This window comes from Argentina silus (assembly GCF_951799395.1).
Source record: "Argentina silus genome assembly, chromosome: 20".
Lineage (NCBI taxonomy): Eukaryota > Metazoa > Chordata > Actinopteri > Argentiniformes > Argentinidae > Argentina > Argentina silus.
In genome coordinates, this window is record NC_139674.1 from 8420926 (window position 1) to 8441657 (window position 20732).

The window sequence follows — 20732 nt, forward strand, 5'->3', positions numbered from 1 at the left end:
GATTCGTCACACGCAACCCAGGGAACAGCGCTCTGCCCCCTCTCCCTCTTTTGCGTGCTGGGCTGTCTCCGAACACACACGAGTATTCACGAATGAAACCGAGATTAGCCTACCGTGTTGCTGCTGTCTACACTAATATTGCAATGTTACTGTTCTATGTTGCAAAGTGTTTTTGTTTTCTACTTAGATTGTTTTGCTGCTGTGTGCCGCCTCAGTGCATGTGTAGCCTAACTGTCATTGCTCACTAGAAAGAATACTAGTTCTCACAGTTTTCACAAAATATGATTGTAATATATTTTGTATGAATTGAATCTTCCTTCACAATGACAGTTTGTTGCTGATGCTTGTGCGCTCCCACGCAGATCCCACACTCTGGCGTGGGATGAGTCACCAAGCCCCAGGGGTGAGCATTATTCATCTCTCAATAACAAACAAGAATACCAACCAACCACCACCAACAACATTGTACCATGTCCATGTCCACATGCACTCTATACACTCTGCATGAGAGCTAGTTGAAAACTAGTACTCCCCTCTGTGCAAGCGTGATTCACATTGTGTATACTTGTGATCAGAGTGGGTGCGAATGATGAATAGATGAATGGGAAATTACCAAGCAGATGGTGCCTGTGCGTTTACTCATCATTTACTCATCACTGTGTGGTAAACATCCCACCAGTGGAGGCTGGTGGAGGTAGAAATCGGAGGACGGGCTCATTGTAATGCATGTAATGCAATCAAATCCGTCCTCTGACTTCTACCTCCACCAGCCTCCCCTGGTTCAAACATGTGTACTGACCTCTGAACTCCCAGTATGCAGCCAGTGCTCCTCCCCTCCTTTCACCCACCCATGGACATCCCAGCCTTGTGTTACACAATCAAACAAAAACAGAGCTGAAAGCACCACTAGATTTACATAATCACATGTTTATTTTCTGTTTTCTTGCAACATGTTATTTGGAAGCAGCCTCATCCCCCTGGAGTTATTTACATGTATTCCATTTGTATGTTTAATGAGCCCTGTTTAAGGGGATATACTGCATCTGGGCTGTGTGTGGATGCGGAGCTCCATTGTGATAACTCTGGTTGACAATCCTAGCAATTCAATTAATGTGTTCTTTATCATTTGACGGCTCTGTACAGCTCCTGCCTCCCTCTAAGGGACTATTACCCTATATCCGGACAAGCATGAATATCCCTCCGCCCTGTGATTTAAACTTATAGGCATTGGCTGTTGTAATATCATTCTATCATTTCATGCGGTGATAATAGGCCCATAACTTAGCTGTGCTGTGGTGGGCTGGTGACTGTAACTGCTGATGGGTTCTGCTGATATTATATTTCCACGAGTCTAGCCCAAGGTTACAATGACATTCAGGCAACATTATCAACAAATCAAGTATGTGTCCAAAAAACCATTTTGCTTCACTTTATTTGGATAGTCTACAATAAATGGTTTACAAACTATCAACAACAAACTATCAACTGCAACTTGCCAGTTTGCATGCAAAAATGTCTTAAAATTCACCGTGCTTGGAAACGACTGTACATGCCATCAAACACTTTCTCAAAGATGAAGGAGGAAAGTACCTCGGTGAAGGGAGTTAGAAGCCTGGCCTAAAAATAGCTTTGGATCTAAGGACTGGGGTCACACTACTGCATATCTGACATTTTTCGGTCTGCTTTTGGGAAGCAGACAAATGAGGGGACACAGTGGTTGTCACTCATAGTGTCTCCCTCTGTGCCAACACAAACTCCGCTCTGCTTTCAACTAAATCCCACTTAGCATTCCAATAGTGTATTTCCAACTGGAGAGATAAGTGTGTTCACTCCCTTTCTGAACTAAATGTTTCACACAGCATTGGGTCTTATCTTGGTGGGTTTAAGACCTCCTCTAAAAGCAATCTGGCATTTTCAAGACATGCCAAGATTAGTCTTTCCTCTGTGAAACACATAGCCCTGACTGCACGTTTGTGGTTGAGTAGAAAAATACAGATCAGCCAAAGCGTAAACTCTTCATTGCTGGTAGCCCAAATTTAATATTCAAACATAACATGGTAATAGCCACTCTTGCTTTCACCATTTTCTTTATTCATCCCACAGTTATGCTGAAGTAAAAAAATCCTGAGGCGGCCTATACAGTGAAAATGATACCCTTATAATATTGTATTCACCCCTCCATGAAAATGTGCATTCATGTTCTTAAGAATACTCTTAAGAATTCCATAATCCCTCACCACCAACTTTAATGGTGATTTCATGTATAATGTTCATATTCACCAAATCTGAGCCATAATGTCTGATGTTGTGCCTTGTGTTTTGGTCATGATCTCCTTACTGTATTAAAGGACAGTACCGTAGGGTGACTGGGAGATCAGTGTGTTAGACCTACCAACGGAGGTAGAGGGGGGGCCGAGGCCCCTCGGTGGAATGTGTCGTGGGTAAATGGCCCACTGGAAGATGCTTGGCCAGCAGCAGGAAGGAAGTTAGACAGAGAGGGACAACAGGGAACAGGGTGAGAGACTTCCTCACAGGGAGAGAGAGAGATAGATAGATAATGTTATTGCACAAACCAAGCATTCAAAGTCCGTGATTCTACATTTCACTACTGCACATTTCCGAATGAGTGTTGCCATGAGAGAGAGAGATGTATGTGTGTGTGTGTGTGTGTGTGTGTGTGTGTGTGTGTGTGAGAGAGAGAGAGAGAGAGAGCTACCTCTACTATTCACCATTTGCAGGGAACAGTGGACCAGTTACTACTTTATTGTCTTGTACTTACTTACACCCTATGATTTGTTTTCACCGGCTTTGGTTTCAAGGCTTTGATAGAATGGGAAACCACTTGGAGACCACATCAGCTTCTTGAATACTATGTGGCCCAGTATCACCCAGGGTTTGACCCCTGCCTGCTCCCCTCCAGTGATGTGGGCTCTGCCCAGGGTCTGCCCAGCATGTGTAAGGCCGTTACTCCTCCTGTGCCCTCCAACGGCTGCCCATGCCCATGCCCATGCCATCTGCAGGATGCCATCTGTTGATTGTGGTGTGTGTGTGTGTGTGCGGGGGGAGGGGGGGCTGACTGAGTGGGTCAGCCAGCCAACCTGCTCTCTTTGCTGCCCATATTCTGTACCACTGAGTCAGCACATCTCTCTGAGAGCTGATTGGATGCTGTGGTTTACCCTATGCCTATTACAGGTGTTACGTCTGTAAATCGCAGGGTAGGCTGCAGCCCACAAGTAATGCTACTGTACTGTATCATGTCTGAACTTGCTTCGGACCCATCCAAACCTATCCTCGGTGTGTGAGTATGTGGCGTCAGTTGGCGATAGTTGAATTCCTACTCCCTGTTTGACACCTCAGTGAAAGGGAGAGGAGAGTGTGAGGGTGGGAATAGCAACTCCCATTATTGCATAATCAAGGAGTGACAAACAAACAAACCCACACACACACTCCAGAGCACAGTATTCAAATTGATCCAACTCCCACAGGTACTTTTCTCTCCTCTTGCACCCAACACTCTCAATAGCAAAGTCTCAATAATCCCTTGCTCCTTAATAGGAGTAACACATGTCTCAGCTGGTAGAAACCCAGTCATCAGCCATTGTTTGTCTTTCATGCAGAGTTTGATTGAGCTTTGCTCCCCTAGTGTGTCAGATTGGGGCGGGGTGGGGGCTAGCTTTTAGCGTCAGCTGCTCTGCCGTTGCCCCCACCACACTCTGCAACTTCAGCAAAGTTACAGCACAGAGGAGAGGGAGATTAGGCCGCAGCGGTGGAAAGAATGATGAGAGTGGGGAAGGGATCAGAGTGTGTATGACAGGAGCTTGGGAGATCTAATTCCCCTCTCTGAATACCTCAAAAAATCACATCATCATCTTATGGCAGTGCTGCTGACCAAGCTCAACGAGCTACCAATCATGAGATGTTTTTTTGGAGGGGGGCTGCGACTAAGCCCCGGTGAAACTTATTTTGGGAGAAATTCACATTTCTTTGTGCCTCAGTGAGCTAATATCAAGTTCTGGCGAGACACTCAAAATGGAGGAAATCAAAAGGAACAAGGAGCTCAGCACAGATATATTTTGGTAGACCTTTAATGGAAACTTGTAGAATGCAGCTGCTGACAAAGTCTGTTTTCCAAAATAGAACATTTATGATGACTTCTTACCTGTATCTAGCTGGATACATGTTCAAAAAATCTAATAAATATCTTAATCTATATATTGCCCATGGCAAGACTCTCTAAGTTTGTCTGATCCACAGTGGAGGGGTGTGTGTGTGTGTGTGTGTAGTAATGTAGGTTCACAATCATGCCAAACCATCTGCTGTGTGGTTCAAGTTTGAGCATGACAGAAAAAATAAGTGACCTGAAAAAAATATCAAATACAGTTGGTGGGTAAAGCAAGTATATTACCATGACAACAAATTTGAAATAGCCTAACATTGTCCTCTTTCCCTCGAAACTGATGGAAAAGCCATGAATAGGCTACACTACAATAATTAAATCCATTTGTTTCTATAATTATTTCTGGTAATTTTTTTTAACCTGGGAAGCTCTCCAAGTGATCTTTTTCCCATTAGCTTTGGTCAAGGTCCTGATGGAGGCAATCTGCTTGAGGTGGCCAGGGAGGAATGTCCCATGTCAACAAAAGACACGAACCAAGCTGAGGCCCATTACTATTGTGCTGCTTGTGCAGAGGCAAATGGAAAAATATAAGTATTTTTGCATGACTCTGGGCAATTATGGCACATACCACCACTTATCCCCATTCCAGTATCTGAGCATGTTGTTCTTTAAAGACTACCATTGGAGCGGAGACGTCTCTCTGCCAACAGCAGATATTGGGAGAGCTCTAAAAAAAAACAAAGAAAATGGCCTTCTGACACAAAGCAAGCTACCAAAATTAATTCTGACATTCTAATAGCAGGTATTCATCAAATCACTCTCTGAAGAACTTGAATTTTCTGCATTTTCAGTTCTCTCTTCAGAACAAACTGGATAGATAAGGGAGCTCAATAAAAGACTGTTTCTGGTTTTGAACATAATCACAGGGGGGAACACACAGTACAGCGATTACTATGGTGATTTCAGGACCAGAATGAGGAAAAGGAACGCAGAGGGAACAACAAAACTAGTTGTTTTGCTACAGACAGGCAGCTGCAATCTCCATGGAAACTCACCATACTGTTCCTCTGGGTGGACTGAACTACAGCCATTCACTGTTCTCATATTAGCCCATTATCAACTCATTTTGATCACCTGACTCACACTCTCATACAGAGAAGTGGGAGTTCGACATGCCCAAGAGCGTTTCTGATGGTAGTGTAAGCCTAATGAGTGTTTTCAGGTCTGAGATCTGTCTGGAATGTTTCATTATTGCCCTTTCCAGTGAAATCTTTCCTACAACTACCTTGAGAGACTGTAAACTTATGGCTACCACAGTGACCCTTAACCATAACACAGTCCTACACCCAGTGGTCACAACATGTTGTATTAGATGAGAGTTCATGTTCAACACCCTAAATGCTGACAAGAACACAGATCAGTATAGAAAATGGTGCTCCATCTAGTGGTAGCATACTGCATAGGTGTTTCATAAGAACTCAAATGATCACAGGTTTGTTTTTGGACCAGTTCAACATCCTATCCTTTGCCTATAGATTTGAGAGACATGATACAATTTCCTGGCGCCCTAAGCAGACACCAAGACTACATACAACACTGTAATAAAATTGAGGACAACTGGACACAACATGATTTGCTTTTATTTTGTGCCAAATGTCAAAATACATTTCTTTTTTTCTGAAAATTGTCATAGCAAGCTTTGTACTGATGCAAGATCTGTTCTTTTCTATCAAGTAGATGTTACCATTAACAGTTTTCCGTTGTCTTCTAGAATAAATAAAATGCTACAAAGCCAGAGATCAGTGCCTATGTTAGGTCTGCTAGAACAATCAGCCTATACAGTCAGCATAATGTTAACAGTCAAACTGTCAAAGTCCTTTGTTTACACTTCATCAAATCATCAGATTTACTTTGCGAGGTCATGAGCATCTATTTGTCCATCAGCCATTCCATGATTCATTCAAATTTCTCAATGTGCCGTTTCCTTCTTGTTTATACCAAGAAAGTATTTTTGACTGGGTAGTCCATTTAAAACATGTTTCACAAAATTCTTATTTGCCTTCCCCCTCTTTTTCTTAAGGGCTATAAATTCACATTAAAGAGTACAAGTTCATGAATGACAGGAAGAAAATAGCCAACACGAGGCCTTTACAATGTACAAGTTTATTTTTAATGAACTCTTCAGTGGTTGGTAGTCACAGCACAGCTCGCTTGTATGAAGCCACACGCCTATTTTACAAGATGATGGGAAATTTTAAAAGGAAAAAAAAAAAAAAAAGAAGAATCCCCCAAAAAATAAATCAAATCTAAACCAAAAGAGGAGACGGCCAACAGTCCAACTACAGCGACTTTTCTTTTTCTTTATTACAGTATTCTTAAAAGGCCACTGAAATGCATAAAATGTGTTTTGGATGCATGGACTTTTTATTTGATGGTGGCAAGGTTGCTACACCTGACATCAAGACTCCTCACATGGCATTGACAGTGCATGTAGACATTGTAAAAAGGACTGGGTTAGCGATACCTAAGATCTTTTAGTGACAACACCTTAGCTAATACTACAGCTTAAAAAAAAAAAAGGAAAAAAAAAAGAAAATGAACAGCACTCTTCCAAAGATACTGAATACAATATGTGAAATGTGGTGAAGCAATTATATTATTCTTATCTCACAATTACCGTGAACACTTTTAAAACTGAAAAAAAAAAAAAAAAAAAAAGAAGCACTGAACACTGCCAGCCATCCCCTTTCAGAGAGAGGCCCTAATGTAATCCAATGTCTTTAGACTATAAAAGAAGAAAATAGTTAAAACACACTTTTTGTCCTCTGGAGTTTGTATATTCTTAATAGTAACAGACGGGAACCATAAACGCATGCCATGTGCTGGTCTCAAACAATACATACAGGTATATACAGCATCACTCAGTACCTGCTAAAACGAAGTGAGGAATACAGAGTATAAACCAACTACTACACTACAAACTTAAAGAAAAAAAAAAAAGGAGGCGGGGGGGGGGGGGGGGAGGGGTGAGCGATGGAAAGGTGGAAGAGGAGTGAAAATCCTACTAGTGATGGACTCATCATTAAAGCATTTTTATAAGAAATAAATGCATATTGCACATACAGTGAAAGCTTAAATTCCACCAAGTCCACCTTGTTCTGTAAAGCGAGAAATCCATTTCCCTCTTTGAGGAAGACACACAAAGGTACAGAAATGGAGGGGGTGGAGGTGGTGTGGATAGGGGTGTGTGTGTGTGTGTGTGTGTGTGTGTGCCTGTGTTTTGTGTGTTGGGGTGAGGGGTTTCACGTGCACAAAGACTGGGTAGCACTGGGAAATCTTCTGCTGGGCTGCAGAGCCTCCTTAAGAGGCGGGACTTCTGGCACTTTTGGGAGGGGTTAAAAGGAAAACGCACATCGCACACCACTTCTATGCAGGTAGAGGAACAAAGGAAACAAAACAAAAAATTACATCAAAGAAGAGAGATTGTGGCACAAATAAAAATCAGGTGTCGAATAATAACGGTTCTTCTGTGACAGCCGAGAGATCGATGCGAGTGTTTTATGTACAACTAAGGCGTATTGGTTAAATAGTTTCGAGGCTTCCCCGCCTACAGCGCTTTTACATGCCGTTCACAACCCTTTTCCTTTTGCTAATGTAAACTCAGTGGTTCTATTTGGACAGCAGCCACGGGGTGAAGTGGATGATAACCTAACGACGGGTGGAGGTGGAGGGGGGGGGGGGGGCAAATGTGGATGCTGCGGTGGAGGAGCAGGAGGAGGACAGAGATGGGAGAAGGATTCTTCTTGTTGCTGATGTCTGTTGCAATTAATATCTAAATGTGCAATTCCATTAGTCACTGCCATGGGGGAGTGTGTGTGTGTGTGTGTGTGTAGGGGGGGGGGGGGGGCAGAAGGAGGGCGGGGGGGGTCTGTTCTACTTGGAAAGCTTGCTAATGACTCGAATGAGGGCTCCGTTCTCGTCCTTTAGTCTCTGGTTGTCTGCTTTCAGGTCTGGTAGCGTCTGAAAGAGAGAAGAAAAAAAAAAGAAAAAAAAGGAGAAAGGGAGAGAGAGAGAGAGGGTGTGAGTGCTCAGACGTGTGTTGACAGACAGTGAGGAGTTACCAGTCAGTCCGGTTCTAAAAACTATTCATTGCAACATGTCTGCATCTTGGATGGGCCACACAGTCTCTCAACAACCACTCTTTTCTGATCATTGTTCTCACGCGAGAATAGAGCAAGCACACCACAGTCCAAAGTCTGTGCTAAATAGCCATGCATAACGAGAGTGGCCGCTCACTGGCAGCCAGGAAACAAACGTAGTCTAGTCTTCAAATACACAGCACAGCAAAAACCCACAGGACAAAACAATGTTCCTTTGTTTGACGCATACAGGGCAAAAACGCATGACAGAGCGATAACCCAAATTGCTGCATTACTGACAAATAGGGACCTTTAGATTGACCATGTACTGTAGGCCGATGCAACTAATTGCACTGTCTTGCAGTCAAGCTAGAATTGAGAATGTGTCCTTTTCCTCACCTGTTCTTTACACCATAATTGTCCTGAACCAAGTTTCTAACTAACTGCTGTTCACTTTACAACTGTGGCTATTTTCTGGGTGCAACTAAAACCCTACTTTAATAGAATGATTGTTGTTATATAATTCACTAATGGCATAATTATACCACTGCTTTCCATCGTATTTATAGTGTGTGAGTTTACAGTATAAAATCTGCTGTAATAGACTTGGGAAAATCAATTACATGAGTTCATTAAATCCCAATGCTACTCAATAGTATGATTTAGTCTTAGTGAGGACTGTCCAATTGCCTTTAACACAAAATTAATTAGCCATCACCACATACAAAAGGCACAAATAGTAATGTCCAGGTAGAATTTACACATTAACATCAAAAACAATACCGGCTATGCAAATTCATAAAGCCATGCAGTAGAAAACATGGCGGCTTGTCCAATCTTATAAAAGAGATCCCTAATCGAGACACACAGTATTAGCTATAGAAAACACAGAATATACTGGGGGTCCAGAATCCAAACTTCATCGTCCACTGCAAAAATAATAGTGCATTCTAATATGGTACAGATGACAATCAACCAACTTGTCTGACCTGAACGAATACATGAATTTCACCATCATGACGTGATAAGTTTTCCCACTATGTAGGGAACAGATGTGTAGTTACGGACCAGAGCCAATCGGAGGGTAGATCACATTTATATACCATTCTGATAACCAGTAGATAACCTGGCTTTGAGTACACCTGTTGTGAGCCAAGGCTGGGTTGATGTCATCTATAGGAGTGAAATGAAATTCAGTTTGGGACTGGGGGCAGAAAGAAAAAATGTCCATCCCATAAAAATTCCACAATTTGAGGCAAAAAAGGAAGCCACTTCATGCAAAGAAGCCAGAACAAGCCAACGTAAACAACTGCACTCCCTGGTAAAGGCTTCAAGACTGCACACGGGTGGTAGGACTAAAAATAGGGCACTTTCCTTTACAGCACATTTAGATGACTAGTACAAAATAACTGTATAAAACACCTAATAATGTATCAATTATAATTCAGGTTTAGTTCAATAACAGCTAATATGAAAACAAGCACAACAGTACCGATATTTTTTTGTAAATATGACTATGTATATTTCCAGGTAGTTAAGTGTATTGCAAAGAGAAAGTGCCCAGTCAAAATTCAAAAACACGCTCCCCAATCTGAAAACCAAAAGCTCTGGGGAGGCAGAGGGAGGGAGGGATGGAGGAAGTCTCCAACAGGGGAGGGAGGGAGGTGAAAACCTGTGGTTGGGCGGCTGGGGCACCTGCCTGTCTATGGGTGCGGGGCGGAGCGCGAATGGAGCATGAGAAGGGTGGGGTGGGGGTGAGGAGACGGACGCGGGGTGCTACAGGTCCACGGCTGGCAGGTGGCTGCAGGCGGACTGGGAGAGCTTGGCCACCACGCGGGCCAGGGCCCTGTTCTCTGCCTGCAGCCGCTCCTTAACCTGCCTCAGGGCCTGAACCTGCTTTACCTGGGGGAGGTTCTGCAGGAAAACCACAACACAGGAGAGAGGGAGGGAGGGAGGGAGGGAAGGGAGACAAGAGGAGAGAGCAAGAAAGAGAGAGAGAGACAGACAGACAGGGCATAACAGTGAGGCAGAGAAAAAGAAGGGGGGGGTGGGGGGGTGTACCAGGAGAAAAGGAAGGGAGGAGAGAGAATGAAAGAAAAGTGAAAAGAATTGGACAATACAAATTAATCGAAAAGAAGAGAATAAGAAAGGCAAAGAGAAGAAAGAAAAAACAGGGAAAAGATTGTTAGGAAATGGGACAGAGTGTGTGGAACTGAAGGAATGACAAGAGCTTCCCAGGCTGGCATGTAGAAGAGATGACAATCTACAGTACGGTAGCACACTAGGGGAAAAAGAGAGAGAGAGAGAGAGAGAAAGAGAGGAGAGAGAAAATCTCTGGGCTGACTATGACCTAGAAATAAACACTACATAATGGCAGTGCTGGGAATACCACTTGCTGACGGTGGCATAATGGATTTTCTTGCCCCGTTTCCGAGAACAAGAACATCCAATCTGTGTCCTTAGAGGAGTTTACAAGTTACGTCCAAATAGATTATATCCAGTGACCCGAAACGTGTCAAACACAGAACAACACAGACACGCTCAGGTGCGCAGGGCCTAAGATCAAACACCGGCCGAAAATGGGGGCCGGGGGGGGCTTGAGGGTTTAACAGTGAAAAACAAGTGTTTGACTGGAGCAATAATAACAGAGAGAGGGGGAGATTTAGTGATTGACAGCCCCAGTGAGGCCACACAAACAGCCTGAGGACAAATTGCTGCTGCTGCCCACAATTTCAAATACATGGAGCAGTTGGTTGATGATAAAAATGACTGCAGAACCCACCAGCCTCAGTGAGATTAATTAAACTCCCTTAATGCTACAGTATTTTGGCAGATCAGAAAAAAACAAGTGCAATTTATCAATCTTACAGTAATCTTCATGCACCATTGCTTTTCCCCAGGGCAATAAAGATGTAGAAGCCTAGCTGGAGTACAGAACAGAACAACAATGTGTTTCAACAATATCTGACGTTTGGCTCTGATCCTTTAAAACATGTCACAACTCCCTGAACCCCGATACACAAATACACCCAACAACCACACAGGGCAAGCATCAGCCCCCTGAGGGGCCAACGAGGTGAGGCAGTACCTTGAGTTCCTCCTCCATCTCAGAGATCTTCCTTTCTAGAGCTCTTCTTTCCTGCAGGGAGGGCAGGGGGACAAAGAGATGTTAACCCTGGGTTTAAAGAGGTCAGGTGAGCTTACACAACAAGCACAGGAAGCACCACACAGACACAACCAACCATAGACAGGCTCCACACGCTGCATCAGTTATGCCCCCCCCCCCATCCATGTCGTACCTCACCAACCACGGCCATAGGCCTGCAGGTCGGCGTTAGCCTTGAGTGACTCTGGCACGGCTAGTAATACCTAGCTGAAGTCACAGACATTCAATGAGGAGACCGTGTGTTCATGTCAGAAGGGGATAACTCAGGTGCAGTCTGTGGAGCTTCATGATGAGAGAGAGGGAGAGAGGGGGGGGGGGGGGGGTGAGAGGAGGGTGAGGACGGAGCAGGGAACACACGCATGACTGTGAAAGCATGTCAAAGCCAGAACCCTAGAGACAAACCTAAAGCTCTACAGAACATGTTTAGTGCTGTTCGTACATAAAATACTATCTGCTTCTGATCGTCACTGATGACAGTGAGAATCCGATTAATTAAACGCACTATGGTTAAATGTTAGCCGTGGGTTTAAGGGGAATTTAAAAAGGGATGAACTGCCGTTCTCTGACGAAAACAAGTTAATGAAATGATTTATGGATCACTACATACTGGCATGACCAATGTGGATAAAGGGTCAAATAAAAAAGCAGTTGGCCTCATTTGCAAAGGCAGACCCATGCTGTGAAGTTATGATGAACGCAATGACCTGGGGAATTCCAGGGGAATAAGGAAGGTGAACTGGAATCTGGTTAGAACATGGACTTTAAGCAGACCAAAGCAATAGAATGGGGTAAAAGTAAATCATTAATAGAAGATGGTTTCGGTGAAGATAAGCTACGGGCCATCATTTACTCTACATGATGTTTGGGTCAGTATCAAAGTAATGCGAGATGGGAATGAGAGATGGGGATGAGGAACGCTTGCCAAGATGAAGATAAAAAAAAGTGCACGTGCAAATGGAAAAAACATTTAGATTTGAACAAATCGACACACACCCATGTATTCTCCCTCACAGACAGACAGACAGAGAGAACAAAACTCTTGAAAGGTGGTGACCACACACGCTGCCTGAAAGGTTCAACAACACGTGAGAGAAGGTGCTTGTGCTTTGGTGCGTGGTGGAACGCCCCCCACGCCAGCTACATGGGCATGTGAGACAACAGCCAGCAGCAGAGGCAGTAGACTGTAGAAACTCAGGTTAAGACCATACCACCCAGCTGATATTGGGGCCTGCTTGTAACCTTCAGACATAAACCGGTTGGCAGTCATTACCATGCTGTTAACCACTACTACTACGTATTCAGTAAGAGCAAAGACATTATAACAAAGAAGTGAACTATTCATAGCTGGCTCTTTCATTTGTATCACTTTCAAATTAGGTTAAATGATTTTTTCAACAAAATAAATTCATTAAATAACTTAAAATTACTGTTTGTCTTTGACCACAGTAAAAACACCCATTACACTAAGCTGAACATAAACAAGAATTGGAGCATTAGCGTTGAAAAATAAAATAAAAAAAAAAGTCATTACCCTTTTCTCCATCTCAAGCTGCGACCGGTCAGCAAAGCGCTCCTGCCTCTGTGCAACACAAACACAAGCAGAGTTGAAGTGTTAACAACCAAAGAGGAACTGTCCTGTTTATTCCTAATGACTGACATTGACTCTAATGTCAACACAGTACACTACAGTACTACTGTGCACCCCCCAGGCCAGCCCAGCACCCACCCTCCCCACCTGTGTGGCCTTCTCCAGCTGTACTTTCAAGTCTGTCAGCTCCAGGTCTGTGTCACGTAACTGCGCCTTCAGTTTCTCATTCTCAGCTAGGATCTGCTCGTAAAGCTGAGAAGGCGAGAGAGAGAAAAAACACAGGCTGTGTCATTCAGGAAAACACAGCTGGAACTACAGGTCCACAGCACAGCCACGACAGTAACGCTGAAGAGAAACGTACGCAAGATGTCTGGTGTGACGTGATTGAGGTTGAACGAGAGCTAACACACACGTGTGTCGCGGCGGCGGTATTGTCGTACCTTCTTATAGTCAGTGCTGTCGTCTCTGTCCAGCCTGCTCGAGTACGACTTCCGACCCTCGCCGTAGCCACGGCTACCCAGGTGGTCATAGCGGTCGGAGGCGGAAGTGCTGCTCTCGTTCCTGAGGACAACGACAGAAAGCCTCCCATGTAACCTCATCTCCCATATCAAATATTTACACTGCAGTCTCAGGGCTTGGGGAACTTTATTCATTCCAAAAGTGGCACTGGCCCACCAGCGAAGGGTAAATATAGTGAGAGGAAAAGGGGTGAACTGATGTAGACACGTACCTGGACAGTCGGTCACTCTGTGAAAGAAAAACAAAAATAGAGAGTGAACTTTAACGTCTTTACCCCATGTAAAAACAAGCAAAGCCCACTTGACACGTGCAGAGCGGTTGAGTTTTCCTAGTGTCTAGACAAGAACTCCACCTGGAATGCAGATGATTAATTAGTGTGCATTCGAGGGTTGTTAGATGATGTTGTTGCGCTCGGCAACGGTTGGAGCAGAGTGGTGATATCAGCAACATCACTTTGGTGGTGGGAGGCATCAGAATAAGTGTACAAGGTACAGATTGCAATAACATAATCTTTACCTGGTAGACATTTTGTAAAAGATTTTTGCACTTTTTAAAGTTGCTTGTCCCACTGTGGCAAGTTCTACGGCATTAAATATGACTAACAGGAAATGATTCATGTAATTAGATATGCTGCTTAGTTAATATTCCATATTAGCAACCATGATTTGCACATTTTCAGTTTCTTTCTCACTCTCTCTCCCCCTCTCCAGCTCCCTGAGCCTCCCTCTCTCCAAGCACCTGACCCCTCTGTTGCAGCTACAGTCCCCCCACACACATTCCTGAACAGCTGCCAAGCCTGTCAGTGCCTCAGGGCCTTAGTGCCTACCCCTCTCCTAGCTCAAGCTGCCCCAGCAGAGGACCTCAGAGTGGGGTTAGAGAGCAGGCAGTGGGGGGTTAGAGGGCCAGCCCTGCAGCTTCCTGAGGCTAATTGCCAGGAAAAGTACTTGGTGTCAGCAGGTCTAGCAGACATAACAGCGACACAGATTGATATGTACAACAGTTTTGATTACAGGTTTGGATGGAAAATCAGCTGCTTCCTAAAAAACACCAAAACCTGCTTTGAACCTTCTCTCAAAGGTTATGAAATATTTAGAATGGGGCCAGAAACCCCTGCTCTCACTGAGACTGTGGATGGATTAAATGGTTTGTTTCTCCTTCAAAAATGATCAGCTAATGTAGAGAAAGAAGTGATTTGTTGCCACACAGCGGACCGCTACCTTAAAGACTGTTGAACAAAGTTGACATGGCTGGAGGGAAGAAACTCTGACCCGTCTGAGAGGGAGATTTAGCTTATACTGAGTGCTTTCTTTCCCGTCCATGCAGAGATAATGGGCCGTTTCCTATTTTGTGTTCCGCTGCAGCCCCGCCCCAGTGTGCAGCCCCCAACAACAAAGAGAGGAGCTGGCTGCTCCCTCCGTGTGCCCCCTCCCCCCCCCCGCTGTGTGTCTGATCTGTAGCCAAACGCCCGGCCACATCACTGTCTGCTCCCTCCGCAGCGCCGCACAGGACACTCCCATACAAACAGGAAGTCACGGCTAAGAGACTCCATCTTAGGGAGTCATATCGACCTTCCTCCCCTCCTCCAGAAACGGCACACCAACTCTGTAGGGGGTTCTGTAACTATGAGTGTGTGTCACTGAATTGAGACCTGGAGGCTTAAGACTGTCTGAAAAACACTGCAGGTGATTTATAGGATTACGCTCCAAGTAGCTAAGTAGTGACGAGCCTATAGAATTTGCCTAGGACAGTTTGTGAATCGTTTTTTTGTTTTTTTTCTAACTCTAAAATGTTCCTAATAATGAAAATGGAACACGTTCGACCTCTCTGATTACTCCAACAATGTACCTTGACATCAGTAGGCCAGATTTCCTTTGTGCAGTGGCTTGTATGGGAACGTATTGAACTATGGTTGAGAGATTGCTTTTGGTTTGCAAGGTCACCACAGCAACGGGACAATCGCAGGAAGATGGAAAAGGGGAGCTATTAATTCCAAAGTCAGCAGAGAGAGAGGGAGAGAAAGAAAGAAAAGAAAGAATGGCGGGAGGGGGGGAAGGAAGTCTTCCAGCTAAGACAAATCAAAGAGAAGCCTTGCTTGGCCTTGACTATAGAAGGTGAGAAGTGAAAGATAAAGAGAGGGAGACCTACAGGATGAAGACGTGTGGGGGAAAAAACCTCACAGAAAAGGTCTGGACAGTGACGAAGACAAAAGATGTCTGAACAAAAGAGTCCCGCCTCCCTCATTGGCCCCTCTGCTTCAGAGCAGAGGCAGAAAGGTGGAAAATCATGTGTGGTGAGAGGTTACCTGAGGTTCACCCTTGGTGCTGCCTTCCTCTGAGTCAGACTGCTGGTCGGGGTCATTTTCATCACTCTGGAATACAAGAAACGACACGGGAGGGGGGGTGGGGGTCACCAACGACCGCAGGTCACAATTTGTTTCTGACATCTAGCTACTATTCCCCAAAGAGCTGCACACAGAATTTCAGGAGCTGCACTTCTGTGGAGTAGTTCCTTGTTGCAGCAGTACTGCTGAATCTAAAATAGCCTTTGATCTCAAATCAGGTTCTTATTTCTTTCCTGCCTTATAGGTGGGCAGTGATGCCTCTGTTCATTCCATACAGTGTGTGTGTGTGTGTGTGTGTGTGTCTCTCTTACATCTTGGGTCCAGAAGGACACCCCAGTGGAGCGTCTCTTCTCACGGGGCCGCCTGCGATCCCGTATGGAGCGGGGCTGGGACTTGTCCTCTCCCTCCTTCTCCTCCTCCGTCTTGTCAGATTCTGTCCATCACAGAAACAGGGAGTATTTGTATGACTTGGCACGGTCGGGTTGTAATTACTATGGACCATTTTGAATCGATCAGAATTTGAGTAAGCATTCTAAATGGACCACAACGCTGCGTGAAAATCAGATATCACACAGATCACTACATTTTCGGCATTTAGCAGATGCATTTTTCCAAAGCGACTTACAAGAAATACATTTGTTTAAGTAAGTGAATCATCTATCCATTAGTCATCATAAGATAACGTAATCAATGCTCAGACCAGGGGCCATTGGCAGTCACAATGCTAGAAGGAGGAATTTTTTGACTACCAATCAATAAGTACCAGAGGATCACATCAAACGTTTAATTCAGTATAACCTAAGTAAGATCTTCTGTTCATTTGATTGCACAAGCAGGCTTAGGAGAACAATTGAGGGTTGGCTTGGGTTCAAAGAAAGCAGCTTTGGCCATGAGAAAAAAACAAAAACAAAGTGGACACTGTTTTCTTCTCTGGGGAAAATAGAAAGGCTTCATTCTGTCCCAGGGATGCTTTAAGGGTTTATTCTTTGAGAAGAGAACTATTTCATTTAAGGCAACCCGAGCCGTGCTTCTCCATCTTCTTAATCTGCATGTGGCAAATTTCCCATGTGAATCTGGCCTGTGGGGACCAATGCGCCAGTGCCGGCTGGAATTTATCTGAACCTGTCTGTGCTTGCATGGCTTCATAAGAAGGCCCGATACTCAGCCATACCTGGAATTTATATTGTGTGTCTATATTTGAAACTTTTTTTTGGCATTTCATTGGTGCACCTTTAATAGCAGTGGAGTGTTTGAAAAGTGTGTGTACATGTCTGTGTGCACGCGCGGGTGTGTGTGTGTTTCTACTAGTAAGCATGTGCATCAATCACTGTCTGTTATTAATGCAGTGAGGTATGTACATAGCTATATACAGTACAGATTTCATATTGATGCACAGAGACAAGCGTAGATCTCTAGATACTCTGGGTTGTGCCTGAGGCTAGTGTGTGTGTGTAGTTCCAGTGTGTTTTCTAGATCTGTTCTCCATGCTGGACCTTTCTCAGTGTCCCTGGAGGAGCGGCTGTAGGAGGAGGTGATGCCCGTCAGGCTGTTGGGCCTGTTGAGGGAGCTGGAGGAGGAGGACAGGGTGGCGCTGGAAGACGGGGTGGAGGCAGTGCTGAGGGTGGAGGTGGTGGAGGTGGAGGAGGGCCGGTAGCGCTGGTAAGTCTGGACAGAGGAGACACAACAGCATGGTTACTAACTGTACCTAGTGAGAACTACAACCTTGACGTAAGGAAAAGTCACAAAAAAAGTCACTTATTTTTGCGACATTTGCAAAACCCATTAAGGTTTTCTACATGGCAAAATGGGGAAGCCACATACCTCTTCGAAGCTGCGGTACCTCGACCTGTAGTCATCCTCCTTGGTCTCAGTTTCCTTCTTCTCCTCCTGCTGCTTCTCCTTGTCCTGTTTTTCCTTCTCCTCCTTCTCTTCCTCGCGGGTTCGAATGGGGCGGCTCCTGCCGATGGTCTTCTCCGCCTCTTGGAGGTCAGTCAGTGTCACACCCTGAAAGAGAAGGTACAGAAAAGAGTGAATTTCTGTGTGGAAAAGTCAAAGCCCTGTCCCTGTTCAGCCATTTTGAATAAAGACACCACAAAATGGTAGTCTGTAATGAATTATAATGTAGAGAAAGTTTATTCCGGGGAAAGTTTCTAACTCATTTCAGACAGTCATGTGTCAACTTAAATAAAGTGTCAACTTTATTTCCATAATAATGAGCATACAATTTAATAGGTCATTTAGGGGGTTTAAGTTGAAACATATTTTGTTGATTCTGAGTGTATTAGAGACAGCATGGAAACTATGGCTTGTTAGATGAGAAAAAGGAACAGGCCAATTTCCTTCAGCTTGTAAACAAGCATCTCCTCATAAAAACACTGCCACGCTTTGGTATTTGTGCCACTTTACACAAATTGTGATGTTTCTGCTATAAACATGAAAAAAAAACCTGTCAATAACATTTAACGACATCAAGTTCAGCTACATTTAAAAGAAGCCACATCATGGCAGTACACTACATTTTAGGATGGATGTATTAAACATTAATGATTCCATAAACTAACCAGCCATCACTGACGCTCAGTACACACTGCACGTCACCATGATGTTTTTCATTAGATGTGTTTTTCATTAGGGTGTTTGGTTAGCCATTAGGCCCAGGGCAGGCACACCCCAGAGGGAGAGGGAGGTCTGGACTAACCTGGGTGGACCTCCTGGACTGTCTCGCCTGCCTGGACCGGGCTTTCCTCTGGGACTCGGACTCTTCATCTCTGACAGGCGTGAGGTACGATCTGCAATAAGAAAAGACAGGAGGAACAGAACACATGAGCACAGAGACCACCTAGAACCCAGGTCTGACATGGATGACTGTTGGATGACTGATTAGGTAGGTATCTAAAATGGTGGCTTGCTGAGTGGCTAAGGACGCTGTGGTTTTTGATCCTCTCCATTTTCAAATCAATCAATCTGTTTTGTGCTCTGCAGCAGTCCTTCAATCTCCTTCCACCTTTTATTTGGAATTAAGACTCTTCAAACCGCATGAGCAAATATAGAGGGAAGTCACAAAAGGTTGGGAAGTCATGTGCTTTCTTTCTTCAGGAGAGCAGAGGTTTCTTGATCCCACACAGAAATATGAACTCATTCACTTGTGAGTCAAGCTCCGGTCTCGACGAAATGTGCGCCTTCAGAGCATCTTCCATATAAGGAGAACTTGCAGGAGAAGTCAGGGCTAACCCCCACCCACAACAGGTGGCTTATTTCACAGGGAAGACAAGCTCTTAACCCCGTTCAAACAGACTCTCTCTCCCTCTCCTCTACAGTGTGTACACATTGCCGGAGATCACACCCGATTCTCAAACAGTAGCAACACATCCGGCACACTGCAAACAGCGCTTGATCCTAAAAGATACTATGCGAAGAGACTACAGTAATCACATGGTTTGGGAGGTGTGAGGCATTTCCATTCACATAGATAAGGGAGAATAAGAGAGACTATAGTGTAAAGTAATAGACAAGGTATGTGGGGTGTGTGTGTGTGTGTGTGTGTGTGTCGGACCTGCGTCTCTCCCTGCCGTCAGAGCCAATGATAGTGCCAGTGGTGGACGTGGTGGTAGTAGACCCAGTGTTCATTGTGGGGATGACTGCCGCAGACTCCTTCTCCTTGTCCTTTTCCCTCTCCGCACTCTCCTCCGACCAGTACCTGCTCCACACACACACACACACACACACGAGATGGAAGGGTTCACACCACAGGGTATCCTGTTCTAACAGCATCTGGCCTGATGAGATAATCACTTCCCATCCATCTCCTGCCAAAAGGTGGAAGTAAGAAGAAGAAAAAAAAAACATACTGCCTAACTGGACATGTGTGTGTCTGTGTGTGTGGTGGAGAGGTATGGAATGTGTTTGTGCGCCAATTAGTGCAGCAGTATGGAGTGAAATATGTGCGTGTGTATGTACCTGCTGGTGAGGCTGGTGGAGCCAGTGCGGGTGGAGGAGGAGCCCAGGCTGGAGAGCAGGCCGCGGTGGCCCGTGGGTGAGGTAACAGACGAGCTGGTGGTGGTGGAGGTGGAGGAGGTGGTGGAGCTCAGATCCTCGTGCCTCCTGCCAAAGGAACCACTGTGGAACGCACAGCAGGGACCACAGTCAGAGGAGGAGTGAGAGAGTGGAGAGGAACGAAGAGGGAGGGAGGGAAAGGATGGAAGGAGAGGGTGAAACCGGGGAGCGAATGAGAGAACCCATTACCCTTACCTAAAACAGTAACCAGGTCAGGTTCGGCAAAGAAACCGGACAATCAAAACACACAAGACACATTCAAGTCACATTCTCATTCCATTGTCTTGATCTCACCTTAGTTGATGGGGTGGTGAACAAAACAACAAACGGTACAAAAGACACATGGGACGCATTCCAATGTAGGTAGCAGAGAGAGAAAGAGACAAAGAGACAGACAGACGGACGGACAGAGAGTGGCACTGGACAGACGTGGCGCTGAGTGGGGCTGGTACCTGCGGTAAATGCTGTAAGACTGGTAGTGGGAGGAGGGCGACTGCCATGGTTTAGTGTTACAGGTGTTAGGGTCCAAGCTGGAGGCGGACGAGGACTTGGCTGGCACGTCCCGCGTGCTGCCACTCCGCCCTAGAGCTAGCGTGTGGGACGTGCTGGCGTGTGGGGGGGGGAGGGGCCGGGCGAGAGAGGCATGTTAGCAGGGAACGCACACACACACACTTATATACAGACGCATACAAAGATAATACTAAGCTCTGACAAACTTTGTCGGTGTCCTGGGTTTTTTGTGCCGTAGGGATTATGGGTATTGTAGTTGTGTTTTTTGGAGCCATTCAGGCTGTAGGGCCTGGGAAAAT

General features: G+C 45.0%; 1 protein-coding gene across 3 annotated transcripts in view; it reads right to left on the minus strand.

The window, feature by feature from the left end:
* Positions 1 to 5740: 5740 nt before the first annotated feature.
* Positions 5741 to 20732, minus strand: part of ppp1r12a (protein phosphatase 1, regulatory subunit 12A) — a 48769-nt gene continuing 33777 nt past the window's right edge. For 2 of the 3 annotated variants that reach the window (XM_083691764.1, XM_083691763.1), the window contains exons 13-26: positions 20376 to 20528; positions 19828 to 19986; positions 19424 to 19567; positions 18569 to 18659; positions 17692 to 17874; positions 17364 to 17535; positions 16182 to 16303; positions 15832 to 15897; positions 13741 to 13757; positions 13451 to 13571; positions 13158 to 13262; positions 12954 to 13001; positions 11345 to 11395; positions 5741 to 8137 (exon numbers count right to left, since the gene is read on the minus strand). In XM_083691764.1, the coding sequence (XP_083547890.1) occupies positions 8051 to 8137; positions 11345 to 11395; positions 12954 to 13001; positions 13158 to 13262; positions 13451 to 13571; positions 13741 to 13757; positions 15832 to 15897; positions 16182 to 16303; positions 17364 to 17535; positions 17692 to 17874; positions 18569 to 18659; positions 19424 to 19567; positions 19828 to 19986; positions 20376 to 20528 (1519 nt within the window). In that variant the 3' untranslated portion in view covers positions 5741 to 8050. The remainder of the gene's footprint in view (positions 8138 to 11344; positions 11396 to 12953; positions 13002 to 13157; positions 13263 to 13450; positions 13572 to 13740; positions 13758 to 15831; positions 15898 to 16181; positions 16304 to 17363; positions 17536 to 17691; positions 17875 to 18568; positions 18660 to 19423; positions 19568 to 19827; positions 19987 to 20375; positions 20529 to 20732) is intronic. The other variant, XM_083691765.1, reaches the window with a different exon arrangement.